General features: G+C 38.8%; 5 protein-coding genes across 5 annotated transcripts; 3 read left to right on the plus strand and 2 right to left on the minus strand.

The window, feature by feature from the left end:
* Window positions 1–756: 756 nt before the first annotated feature.
* On the minus strand, window positions 757–4,919 carry GCK72_010801 (uncharacterized protein; the record flags this gene model as incomplete). The annotated part of the gene is made up of 7 exons (XM_053728044.1): window positions 757–926; window positions 988–1,426; window positions 1,484–1,785; window positions 2,337–2,593; window positions 2,640–2,905; window positions 2,954–3,136; window positions 4,887–4,919. 7 exons carry the CDS (start codon window positions 4,917–4,919, stop codon window positions 757–759), a joined length of 1,650 nt encoding a protein of 549 aa, XP_053587621.1.
* Window positions 4,920–6,332: 1,413 nt separating this feature from the next.
* On the plus strand, window positions 6,333–8,087 carry GCK72_010802 (uncharacterized protein; the record flags this gene model as incomplete). Its single annotated transcript, XM_003111707.2, has 5 exons — window positions 6,333–6,427; window positions 6,712–6,954; window positions 7,005–7,205; window positions 7,252–7,608; window positions 7,844–8,087. The coding sequence occupies 5 exons, from the start codon at window positions 6,333–6,335 to the stop codon at window positions 8,085–8,087; spliced, it is 1,140 nt and encodes a 379-aa protein (XP_003111755.2).
* Window positions 8,088–8,381: 294 nt separating this feature from the next.
* On the plus strand, window positions 8,382–9,265 carry GCK72_010803 (uncharacterized protein; the record flags this gene model as incomplete). Its single annotated transcript, XM_003111622.2, has 2 exons — window positions 8,382–8,483; window positions 9,014–9,265. 2 exons carry the CDS (start codon window positions 8,382–8,384, stop codon window positions 9,263–9,265), a joined length of 354 nt encoding a protein of 117 aa, XP_003111670.2.
* Window positions 9,266–9,761: 496 nt separating this feature from the next.
* Window positions 9,762–10,535, minus strand: GCK72_010804 (uncharacterized protein; the record flags this gene model as incomplete). The annotated part of the gene is made up of 4 exons (XM_053728045.1): window positions 9,762–9,910; window positions 10,183–10,294; window positions 10,341–10,397; window positions 10,449–10,535. The coding sequence occupies 4 exons, from the start codon at window positions 10,533–10,535 to the stop codon at window positions 9,762–9,764; spliced, it is 405 nt and encodes a 134-aa protein (XP_053587622.1).
* Window positions 10,536–10,936: 401 nt separating this feature from the next.
* Window positions 10,937–12,589, plus strand: GCK72_010805 (uncharacterized protein; the record flags this gene model as incomplete). Its single annotated transcript, XM_003111647.2, has 8 exons — window positions 10,937–10,983; window positions 11,081–11,120; window positions 11,198–11,307; window positions 11,458–11,566; window positions 11,618–11,749; window positions 11,800–11,988; window positions 12,260–12,388; window positions 12,437–12,589. The coding sequence occupies 8 exons, from the start codon at window positions 10,937–10,939 to the stop codon at window positions 12,587–12,589; spliced, it is 909 nt and encodes a 302-aa protein (XP_003111695.2).
* Window positions 12,590–12,622: the final 33 nt, after the last annotated feature.

Raw genomic sequence — 12,622 nt, forward strand, 5'->3', positions numbered from 1 at the left:
GAATGTCTGTCTGTTCGTTTTTCCGTTTGTCCAGATGTCCAAACGTCTGTCTGTCTGTCGGTGCGTCTGGATTTCCGAATCTACCAAGTTGTCCGCCCGTCTATCAGTATGTCCTCCATTCAAACAGAAATTTCAAAATTCCAAAAATCCGACCAAATCAAAACTCACAAAAAAAGGCGGAAGAGTAGGAAACAAAGTTTCGAAAAATCTGGTTTTTCTAAAGTTTTGTGCTCGAGGAAGAAGACTCAAAAAGCGAAAAAAGTAGAGAAGAATGCAATAAATGCAAATCCATCTTCTTCTTTCTCCAACAAGTGGCCATCTTCTCTTCTTCCCTTGTCTTCCTCTTCTTTTTCAGAATTTTCCCCATGGGACGAGAACTCGATTCAAATCTGCAGAGAGGCCTCCCTTCTCGTTTTGTTCCTCTGTCAGACAGCAAATCTACCAGAGAAAACTAAAACATGTAAACTCACTTCAAAAATGAGGTTTACTCTACCACCAACTCTCCGAAAAATGATAAATATAGAAGTGAAAGGAGGGGAAAACAAGACAACAACAAACGATTCGGTCGTCCGGAAGACATTTCAAGAATAAAAAGGGGAGGTTCCTCCTATTGGAATCTATTTTTATTGTTATGATGGGGGCAAAAATCAACAGACAACAAACCGAGGGGAGGCACTTTGAAATAGATATTTCTTATTTACAAAAAAGAAAAAGGTTAATGTGAAAAGTGGTAAAATCATAAAAAAATGTTGTGATTCAAGTCCGACGTTTGACACGGATATAGAGGGCGAGGAAGGCAAGGAATCGGAAAGCGAAGATCATAAATGCCATCACTCCGATGTCAGTCCAGAAATTGGATTGTTTGAAACTGAGATTCGAGAGAACTTCGGTTCCATTACGAGCACAGTATTCCTGGGAGGTGCAGCCTGAAAATGAATGGGGTTCACAAAACACGTCGACAGCGCCCCAGTCTTTGTAAAAACTAACCAGGAATCTCCTCAACATGTGTCCATTGTCCAATAGCGACTGCTTCATATCCATATCCAAAGTAGGAAAGATATTTCATCGGAACAAAATACCATTTGAGAGTATCTTGATTAATGAAAAATCCTCCGAAAGCCATCATTGGAACGACGAAAATCGGCATGACGGCAACCGCCAAATTGACAGTTCCAAATGCACAACTGAATAGGTATCCGATGGAAATAGCAATGTTTTGAACGAGCATTCCGACGAGAATATAGATTAAAAATGAGTCAATCAATGGAACAAGACCAGACATCCAGTAGAGAATTGAGGTGAATAGGATTGCACATATGGTGTAAGATGGGAGTTCGGCGAGATTTTTGGAAATGAAATAGGCAGAGACACGGTAGAGACGGGAGCTGGATTCTCGGTAGAAAGTGTTCATTTCGAGACAGAAATGCTGAAAATAAGGAGATTGAATCGGGTGGAATGAGACTCTCTCCTTCTGAAAACTCACATGAACAACACTGAACTGAAACATGAATGCCATATTCGAGATCATCTGGTACAGCGATCCATTGATATTCATAATCTTCCGTTGATCGATCGGACTATTATTCGTGTAGATCAATCCAGTCAGAATTGCAATTATGATACTTTGAAATATTTGAACTTTGAAAAGTGTCGGTTCGCGGAGCACCGTCTTCGATGCTCTCCATGTAAGAGCTCTGATTTGCTGGAAAAACGAGGCACCGAATACCGGGCGTCCGAAGTTTGAAGCGTAGCGACGACGCCAGTCTTCACTGTATGCACGGTCTCCTGGAAAATAGAAATTTGGAAAGGATTTGTGAGTTTGTGGTTTCAAGAAATCTGACTGATGGTCAACATGTACCTTTTTTTAAATTATAAAATTTCATTTGTTCTGGATTTTAGAACAGGACAGAGAACAGACTCAAACTGTGTACGGTAGGGAAGATTACTGTAATGACATGGGACGCTAAGGTTTGGAATTCCGGAGTATCAAAATAGCCGATATTGGGAATACAGTAAAAATTGACAAAATAGTTGTTTCGTTTTTCAGTCTGTGGGTTTAGAAACATCTGGTTCGACTCACTTTCAGTTTGAAAATCTAATTAGAACTTTCGTAAAAAATCAATACGACTGAAAACCTGTGAATATTCAAAAGTCAAATGAAATTGTCGAGCGTTTCTATCTATGCATTTCAGCAAAGCTCTACTTTCTGTGGTGTTTTATAATCTTTTACTTTAATCAGTTGTTTTTTCATTTTGTTCCACAATTTTCAGTCATCTGCTGGTCTTTCAATTAGTTCAAATGTATCTGTGCATCCCACGCCCCTCTAAAGAACCCACTTTCATCAACTTCTCTTCCACTCGACTCCTTGAAAACTGATTTTCCATTCTCTGAATACTTGAAAGTATCACAAATTCTCTGAATCTGATTCATTTTCATCACTTCCTCTTTCGGATCTCGAACTGACATTGTTGCCAGATAGTGATCCGATGGATTGAAATTCATCGGTATTGGTAGACTTAGCTCCGCCCACATCTTCTCGGCTGCTAATTGGCTTCCGCAGAACGCCACGCTTCCATTCACCATCATGTAGACACTGAAAGAGGGGGTACGGTAACCGGAATCCGATAAGAGATGTTTACCTATCAAATTGTGCAAAAACCTGTGAGGATGGCTGATGAATCGTCAAAAGAATAGTCATATTCCGTGTAGCTGCCAACTTTTTCAGCACACAGACCACCTGATAGGCCAAGAATGAATCCAGTCCGGACGTCGGCTCATCACAAATCAGAATCGGCGGAGACGTCAGAATTTCAGAAGCGAAAGCGAGTCGTTTCTTCTCACCGCCCGAGATTCCTTTGCGTGTACGGGTGCCGATGATTGAGTTGGCGATTTTTTGAAGACCGAGCTGAAATTGAAGTGATTGAAATGTATTGTAGAAAGCAGACACACTCACATCTCTCATGACACTCCGAACTCGGCGATCCTGTTCTTCTGAACTGTATTCCGATCCCATTTTGAGTTTAGCCATGAATCGGAGATGCTCTTCTACCGTAAGACTTCCAATGAAGCAGTCGTCTTGTTGCACGTAAGCACACACTTGACGCATGTAGGATCGCTCGGCACGGATTCCATTGACCTGAGAAATAATATAGGAATAGAAAAAAGGAAAAAGAAAGAAGAGAAGGGTATGGAGACTACAGTAATATAGAATAATATTTTGGGTTACTCTATATCCGGCTGTACGTCTGTCTCTCCGGATATCTAATTCAGAGATTTTGACACGTCGGCAGCTCATACTATAGTATTTCAATATCAGCCCCTCTTCTTTTTATTGGTCAGATCATTAAACCTAACTAAGCACTACAGTATCCTTCCGAAAACTTCCTAACCGAATGCAATAAATCACTGCTACAGTAACCCCAAATCTAAAAACATTTAAATTACTACAGTACGAACTTTTTTTCTGCCTACTGTTATCGACACGTGAATCAGAAGACGTGGGTCAGGTGGGCCAAGATAGAAACAGAAGTGGTTTATGAAAAGAAGGAAAAGAAAATGATTATAATTCTCTTCGCAACATCACTGTCGATAATTAGGGGGAAAGAGGAGAAAAGAAGACGTCATCACCAGAAGAAGATGTGAAGGTGAAGAAGGAGATGACTTGCAATATGTTCAGTATTGCATAAGCCAAAACGGATTATCGTGGTTTGCACCAAGTTTACAAAGAACAATGTGTTCGGAGCAGACTGCTGATGTAAGCAAATGATTAGGTTGAATCATTTTGATAACAGGCAAATTTTGGAATTTTTTGGCAGGTAAAGTATATTTCAAAGATCACGGAGACCGTTTTGAAATGCGATTCGTACGGAAAGAGAGCAGACAGTTTAGGAGAGAAACCGTTGATCATCTCCTCGCGACGTGAGCTGCTCGAAACAGCAATTCAGCAAGCTACAAATCGCTAAAGTTCGGTAGTTATCTATACAGTATAGCAACCTACATAGCAAACTTTAAAGTTGAGTCCATCCGTGCTTCCAAGAATTTCAGAAAATAGTTTCTGATATCGAAACTTTTACCACTCGTTTGTATACCTCTAGGACCATAGTTCTCTTCTCGTTTGGATGACAAAAAATTACAGTAGCTCGTGTACTACTATAATGATGACAAATAACACTACACCATAGAATCGAATCTAGCCACAAAGTGACGTGTAGGTTGAAGAAGAACAATTGGATCCCCTCGCTTTCTCTTCTTTTTGAACTATCAATATCGTTCGTTCGTATGAACTTCAAAAGATGTGTTATGATAAGTGATTTCTGAACTTCTCATAGATTGGCTGGTACAGTGATTTTGCAGAATATGAAGAGAGGGAAGATATGAAGACGATCGCGTGGCGAGGTATTGGCATGTTTGATGATACGGCTTGGAGACAACTCAAAGCGGATTCTCGACTTCACGAATAGCTTCAGCAATTAGAAAATCCTGAGGACACTGGTAAATTCTTCGGCTTGAATATTCCGATTTTTTCACATACGTGTGCTACCGTATTCATTTTGATGAAAAATAGCGATTGACTCATTCAGTCCGAAAAACGGAGAATTGAAGATCAAGTTATAGTAAAATAAAAATAGATCCGCTTGAGAAACAAAAACCAGACGACAAATATTTACTCTCAGGGACTTCTCATCATCAAGTTTGAGATAAGTCATTTCCCATAAGTTTCAGGAAAACAGTTTCTCATTAGTGAAATCTGTTTACAGACCCATGATTATGTGAGGTTTGGTCTTAGTTTCAGATAGACTATAAAAGATGTTACTATTTGATCTTTTCTCAAAACTTGATTCTGGTCAGAACATAGCTTCCATCATATCTTACGCAAACTTGCGTACCTGACCTCCAGAATCCAGATTTTTGTCTTTCATGTTTTTGCGTTCTCCATTTTTACAGAAATTCCACAAAACGACCTCTATCGTCTGGAGTACTTCCCTGTTTTTTCTGCCGTATTTTGAATTTGATCAAATAAAAATTTCAAATTGAAAACTTGATAAGACGTATCAGAAGAATTTGTGATAACAGGAGAGACTGTTGTAACTTTTCGTCCCCTGTCTCCACTCTCCTTCTTTTTCGACCACCGAGACCGCCATGACCATCAAGAAACCCACTATCATCTTTGAAGGGGTCTCTCTTCAGAGGTCCATGTGTTTGAGGCATGATTCGTATTGATTAGATGGTGAAGGGGTAAACTATAGACGTTCTTTGAACTAGACTTTGTTCCCGATATGGAAAAAGAAGAGACATTTCTTCTTCTCCGTCGTCTTCTTCTTCACCACTTCTTTCGACCTTCTGCAGCAGCCAAAGGGCTATCTTGAATTTGAAGTTGTGAAAGAAGAAAGAGAGAAGGACACAAAAGCTGCCAAAAAACAGCTGTTTGTCATTTTGCTTTTCATCTTCTTTCTACTGGGGTACATAGCCAGCAAGTCAGATGATTCCACTTCGTACCCAATCGTTTGAATACCAAGAAAACAAAGATAGACATTCGATGTCATATGTTCCAATTCACGAAGAGTAGAATCTAGGCGCCTGGGATCTTATCAAGCCTTCTGACTCTTTCTGTTGGATCTTCTGGCTTTGCTTGCTAGTTATCTTTATTACCAGATGTCTTCTGATGACCTGATTTCTTGGTTAAATGTTTGTAAATGTTTCAACTTAAAAGTTCAAACGACTGCCTAGAAAACCAAGTTGTAGTTTTCTTATGCCTCTATTAATAGCCTAGAAGCCATCTGACAATGAAAAATCTGTTCCGTTCTTACACTAACCAGTATCATCTCACGTGTTCGACACAAGCTTCCAAGGTTGGTTCAATTAAGTTTTCTAGGCCATCTGCCTGATTTCACGTGAAAACCACCGTAAGTATAAATTCGAAACGAAACTAAATCCTAGTCTTTCGATCTATTTGATCTAATCTCAACAGATATCGATCCAATCATCTGGTGACCGCTAAAAGCTTGAATTCAAGTGTACTGTGGTCACAATCTGTCCTCCTCCAACCTTCTTCAGATCGAACTCTGATGGGAAATCACACAACCCGACACACTCAATTGTCATCATTTCTGTGTCTCTTCTGATTCCCATGACAAGAAGAAAAAGAAGAAGGAGGAGGTGGGAGAAAGAGATTCCCCCATGTTTCTAGACTCCTCCTTCTCCTCCTCTCTTCTTAATTATCATCCTTTTTCTCTTTTCTCATCAGAATTCATCGTCTTCTTGTCACTTAAACCCTCATCTTGTTCCAAATCGTTCCATTCATTCAACTTTCTTTCAGTCTTTCAAATTCAAAAATGTCTTCTTCTTCTTCTGATACTCCCTCAACTTCATCCGTCTTTCTCCCGGCATGGCCTGCAAGGCGTACAGACGACAATATGTATCCCAACGGGTTCGTTTTTTATTCTTTTTCTTCTTTTCATCTATAGTAAGATGGAAACCAGATTGTTCTCCGATAATCATCTCTTTGTCTTTTGTCTCTGCGTTTCTTCTTACTTCGAGTATTAGTAAGGTAATTCCTTATACTCAAATTGTACATATAGTACAGCGTATTAGGAAGAACATGAACTGATAAGGAATCTCTGTGTTGACTCACAAAAATATGAAACAACTGATTGTAATTTGAAAATGATAGCCAGACAACGTATAGTTCATTTAAAATTTCGACCATTTCAGAAGCACGAAATCCGATGAACTCATTCTCCATGACTATGGTCTTGAAGAGATTCCATTGCGTTACCACGTGGAGCAGCCCAAGGAGGAGTACGATCCACTTAATATCAAAAAGTTGGATTTGACACAGAACTCATTTGTCGTTATTCGCGGACTCCGAACTTTCACAAATGTCTCAATGCTTGATGTCTCATTCAACTCATTGTCGTCACTTCCAGAGGAAATTGGAAGTTTGACTAGTTTGACGTGAGTTTTCCCTTCTAATCGTCAGAATCTTTATCTTCTGATCATTCCAGAACCCTGATCGCTCGCAATAATCTACTCGAACATCTTCCAAAAGGAATGCAACTTTTGCAAAATATGGAACATCTCTATTTGTCTGGAAATCGGCTTGAATATGTTCCACCTGTCATTTTGACCATGAGAAAGTTGAAAACTCTTCATCTCGGTGGAAACTATATAGATTCGTGCCCTTCCAATATCAGCGTTTTAGCTTCGTAAGTTTTCCACTTGAGAATTATATTCTTAACTTCTGAATTCCAGATTGACCGTATTATACTTCGGAGGAAACCGTCTCCGTGAAATTCCCGCTTCAATCGGTTGCCTCGATCAATTGGAAAATCTTGGACTTTGTGATAACATACTAGAGACGATTCCATCAACTTTGGGAGATTTGCACTATTTGGAAACATTGTCATTGCATAACAACAAACTTCGAACTCTTCCAACTGATATTCTGAATCTCCGACGTCTTCAACAGTTGTCACTTCGTAATAATCCATTGGTTCACTCTTTCGTTCATAACATGGATTTGGCGCCACCATCGCTCAAAGAGTTATCAGGACGGACTGTGAGACAGAACTACCATAATGTTCCAAATTTGGACGAAGTTTTGCCAACGTAAGTGAAAAACTGTTGTTAGCCCCCTATAATCACTTTCTAATGATACAAAACCTTTAAATAGATTGTAGTACTCCGGTTCAAAAAATTCTTTGATTGACTGATTCATAGTACACTCTCGTGATCCAAGTTTGATCCAATTGAACTTCAAAACATTTCCTCTTTTGATAGCTTCCAATAGCCTTGATCAGAGTACACATACTTTCTTGATTCAATTACAGTAATCCTATTTCAGTGACCTCGTCGCATATCTCAATTCTGCCTGCCAATGCGTCAACCCTGAATGCAAGGGAGTCTATTTCGATGCTCGTGTTGAACATGTCAAATTCGTTGATTTCTGTGGAAAGTATCGTGTTCCATTGATGCAATTCTTGTGCTCTCCGAGATGTTCCGCCGGAATTCCTTCAGTTGATTACGAGACTTCATCTGAATCCGAGGAGGAAATCGAACCAATTATGCGACGTGTTTTGCTCGGTTAATCGACCAATTTTTCAAAATTTTCGGTGATTTTAACCGTTTTTTTAGTATCTCATTTGCTTATGATCTCTTGTTCTTTTTTGTTATTTTCCCCCCAAGATTCGTATTCTTTCAATTTCTACACATAACAGGGTATTCTCACTACAAACCAAATCAAAATGAACCGTTTTACCCCTATAATACCACATGTTTGAAAACGGATTAAAAAGACCAAATCCTAACCGAAGGATTAAAGGAGGTCATCAAATTGGAGAGGTCTTTCAATGGAATGTCAGTCAGAAAAAAAGAGTAAAAGAATGCGATATTCGTTTCTGTTACTAGTATTAACTGTGATTCTTGCACTATTTGATAATGTGGAAGCAGCTACAAAGGCACCGAAACTCTCGAAGGCAACAAAGGTGAGATTAGTGGAAAAGTGTCGAAGATGCGCGTAAAACTAAATGAACAAGTACAGAAGCTTGGAATTATTAAACGGGCCAGAAGCCAAAGCGATGTCTCCGAATTTTCTGGGTACAAAAATGTCCCAGTTTCATCTCTTTTCAAAACTACACAAAAACGCGTCGAAGGTGCACCAGTTATATTTCACGGGCACCTATCTCGTTGAACATTTAAAAAAAATAAAACTCAACAAGTTGATGGTGAAAAGTTGAATTTGTTGTCAACGCGTCAGAGGAACGCCAGTCAAAATATTTTCAACTTGACGCATATGATAGTCTGATACAATCCTCATCAAGATTTTCATCATCTCCATCAAAAAATGCGCCTCAGACACCCCAGCCCTTACTAATTCGGAGAACAGGTTCTAGTTGCAACAAGCGAAATTAGTGTATGACCCAATCTTTTCGATAATTGTCATCATCACCATCACAAGGGGGATTCCCCCGTCTCCTTCATGTCTTATCATCACCTTCATATTCTTTTTTTACAGAAAACAGTCAATAAATTGGTCAATTGTTTGACACCAGTAGACACAGTATTGGCAGCAAAAACAGCCGATTGCGAGGATAGTGTTTGTGTGTCGAGTGCCAAGCAATATGCACAGAGAAGGTATCCACAACAGTATCAGAGTACTGTCGTACCGTGTTTATCGTCAACGACTACACTGGCACCGGTGACGGAGAAATTGGTGAAAAGTCACAGAGAGAATGGAAATAAGAAAATGAAGATTCAAGCGGAATGAACTGATTTTTGGGATATGAATAATGAAGATGTTGATTTGTGATGTTTTGATATACAATTTATAATGAAGAGAGCTTGCAATATAGAGTTGTACTGTGAAAAAAATAAAGTTTGGCCAAGGATTTTCAAAAAAAATTTTCGCGCCCAAAACACTTTAGTTCACAAATGCACTAAAGTGTTTTGGGCGCGAAATTTTTTTTTGAATATCTTTGGCCAAACTTTATTTTTTCCACAGTATTAGCGCGGCACGCTTCTTACAACCGCGCTCTACCGAAACCGAATACAAAAATAGGTGCGAAATTGAGAGACTCAGAGAAAGAGAGAAATTGTTTAAGGGCATTTCAGTAGAGCGCAGTTGTAAGAACTGAGCTTAGCTCATAGATGCGTTTGCACATTTTGAACACTGAAACAGCTTTATGGGCGCTTCTTATAAGCTTATGACTCTTATAGAGATGTCCGAAATTCCTATAAAGCTCCTACCATAAACAGATCACCAACTATCCGATGAATTTACTCACTTTCACACTTCCAGTTGTCTTCAAATTCGCCAGATTTCTCTTCGTCAACACATTGAGCAGTGTCGTTTTTCCAGCACCACTTGGACCGATAATCGCTGTCACTTCGCCAGGACGAGCAACTCCGAATACTGGAAAAATATTAAAATAGCTAAAATTTTTCAGAAAACTTTGCACTTTTCTTCTAATTTCTATAAAAATATTCGAAAAAAAAATTCAGTTTGTCGAATGAATAGTTTTTAAGCACTTTGTTAAGCACTTTGTCACGAAATTTCATTACCTTTCGAGGTTTTGAAACATAATTATTTGGGTAAAACTTTGAAAAATGCTGTTTTTTTTTTTTCAATTTTTCGATTTCAGAGAATTCTTGTGTTTTTGAACATGCTCCGAATATTCGGCTTACCATTATCCAAAATCCGTCTTTCCACTGTCAATTTCTCGATATCGCTGACTTTTTGTGGACAACATGCCCGGAAAATTCCACGTTTCGGCACATTTTCAGTTTCCTCCGCGTCCTGAAAATATTTTTGTTTATTCGATTTTTGATAAATTTAAAAGTACCGCAACTGAAATATCATGCCAAGTGAGAGTCATTTTCGGACGCATTTCTTCGACGAACTGGAAAAGTTTTGTAAAAAATTATTTACTAAAAAAATTCAGAAAACTCACTGATTTCTCTGCTTTATTGATATCGGAATCAGTATCAACGACACTCATTGACTCTATTGAGCCACTTATCATGTTAGTTTTGAGCATTTTTTGCTGAAAAAGAAGAAAACTTTAGCTGAAAAAAGTTCGCGATTGAAAAATTTTAAGAAAGCTTTAAATTTCAAATTCGCGCGCAATGGTGTCCGCAAACACCGTGACGTAAGATCACGGAAATTGTCGTAGCGGAAAAATGATTCACCTCCAAGATTCTAATCGACTTTCAACCGAGTGAAATGATAAAAAATTGTAAAAAGGAATAAAAAAGAAGTGATCATGTGAAGAAATTCATAAGACAAACAAACAGAATCGATACTCGTCATCAACAAGAGCTCCCCGATGCACATAGATGACGATTGTGTAAATGATAAGTGGAGACATTCTTATCATCCTACACAACCGAAAAAGGCAAAAGACCTAAAGTATTTCATTTCTTCAAGATTTTGAAAGAAATGGAAGAGAGCCAAGAATCGAATTTCTCACTTTCCAAATTCGACGCGTAAGTTTTACTCAAAATGGGTTACTGTAGTCCTGTCCTGTCAGGACTACAGTAACCCAAATACTTGAAAATGAAATTAATAACTTTTTCTCTTCAGAAATGAAGATGGATCTTTGAGCCAATATATGTCAATTAATGTAAGTCTGTTTATATCTTCTATTTACTATCTCTTCTCTTTGCCAACGCTCCATTGATAAGATAACCCCTGTTATAGGAATGTGAACGTGAAATTCAAATGTTGGAACGAGACATCCGTCAACAGAAAGAGTCAAGTTCAAATGCAAAGACTGCGATAACATTCGGTCAACTTCGGAAAATACACTCGTATGTCTATTCCCTCTTTACCCCCTCCTCCCGTCTGCCTTGATAGCTCAGTTGGGAGAGCGTTAGACTGAAGATCTAAAGGTCACCAGTTCGATCCTGGTTCAGGGCAATTCCTTTTTCTTTTTTCTTCATCAAATGTGTTTTTTTTAGTTTATCCACTATGCTGGGGCCTCATAAGGAATTATTTTACGAAAGGATATGTCGGGCCGCCGAAATTCAAAGGGCTTCTTTGAAAAATCGACTGAAGTCTAATATAAATGTATGAATTCGATTCGGATTCTCAGAATCTTCAGTTTATCGAAAATTTCAGAAATTCGAGCCGAGCACTCCGTTATCATTCACCCAGGGCGGTTTTGACTCATCTCAAAACTCGTTATCAGCTTCGGAAAGTCAGAATTTCGTAGTGACGCCCACTACTCTACATAACCTTTTTAATAACTCGGTAAGTGTGTCCATCTGTGTTTCCTGATGTCCAGATGTCCGTATTTTCAGAGGAAAAACCAGATAGAAATGCTGGCTCCGTTGGCATCAGAAGAGGAGCTCATGAGATTTCCAGCTGAAAGACAATTCGATTTAATGCAGATCGGATTCAGTTATGATGAAGTGAAACAGTTGTTGGAGATGTTTGACAAATATAAAAATGATGTTCAGGAGATTAATAGACATAACACTTTGACTCAGGTAAACATGAAAGATTACGCGTATTTTTTGGGAAAATTTTCGTTTGATATCTATTTATCTTTCATCTTGAGTTATGATCGTTAAAAGTTCTAAAGAGAAAGAGAGATCAGAGAAGACAGACACTCTCGTTTCTCTGCGCTCTCCCGTCTCTCGCTCGTTCAACTTCAAATTGTCATAACTTTCGAGCTGATAAAGCTAATCAAAGATTTCCAACAAGTAAAATTTTACACTGATATAGCTCTTCTTCTTTTCAAGATAAATCCATATTCAGGTTCTCAATCAATTCTGCAACTACATCTCAATGTACGCTCCACCGAACCTGAAGTTGATCTCATCTGCTTTCAATTTATTGGAACTTGGAAATCCTGCGAATGAAGTGAAGAGAGTTCTTCTGAAAGCGGTGAGACATCTGACTCACAGACACACAGACAGACAATACTAATTTCAGCGTCGTCGTGAAGATTCAGAAGAGTCAGACGTGGCTCCATTTGTCAAGAAATCGTGTCCTTCATCACAATCTCCTCGGTCTCCGAATAGAGATGAGCTACTCTTGGGTCTAGATCGATCCCCTCCGAGTGATGATGGAACTCAGAAAGTTTAAATTATACGGTATTGGAATCACGCTCTATTGATA

This window comes from Caenorhabditis remanei, chromosome III (genome assembly GCF_010183535.1).
Source record: "Caenorhabditis remanei strain PX506 chromosome III, whole genome shotgun sequence".
Taxonomy (NCBI): domain Eukaryota; kingdom Metazoa; phylum Nematoda; class Chromadorea; order Rhabditida; family Rhabditidae; genus Caenorhabditis; species Caenorhabditis remanei.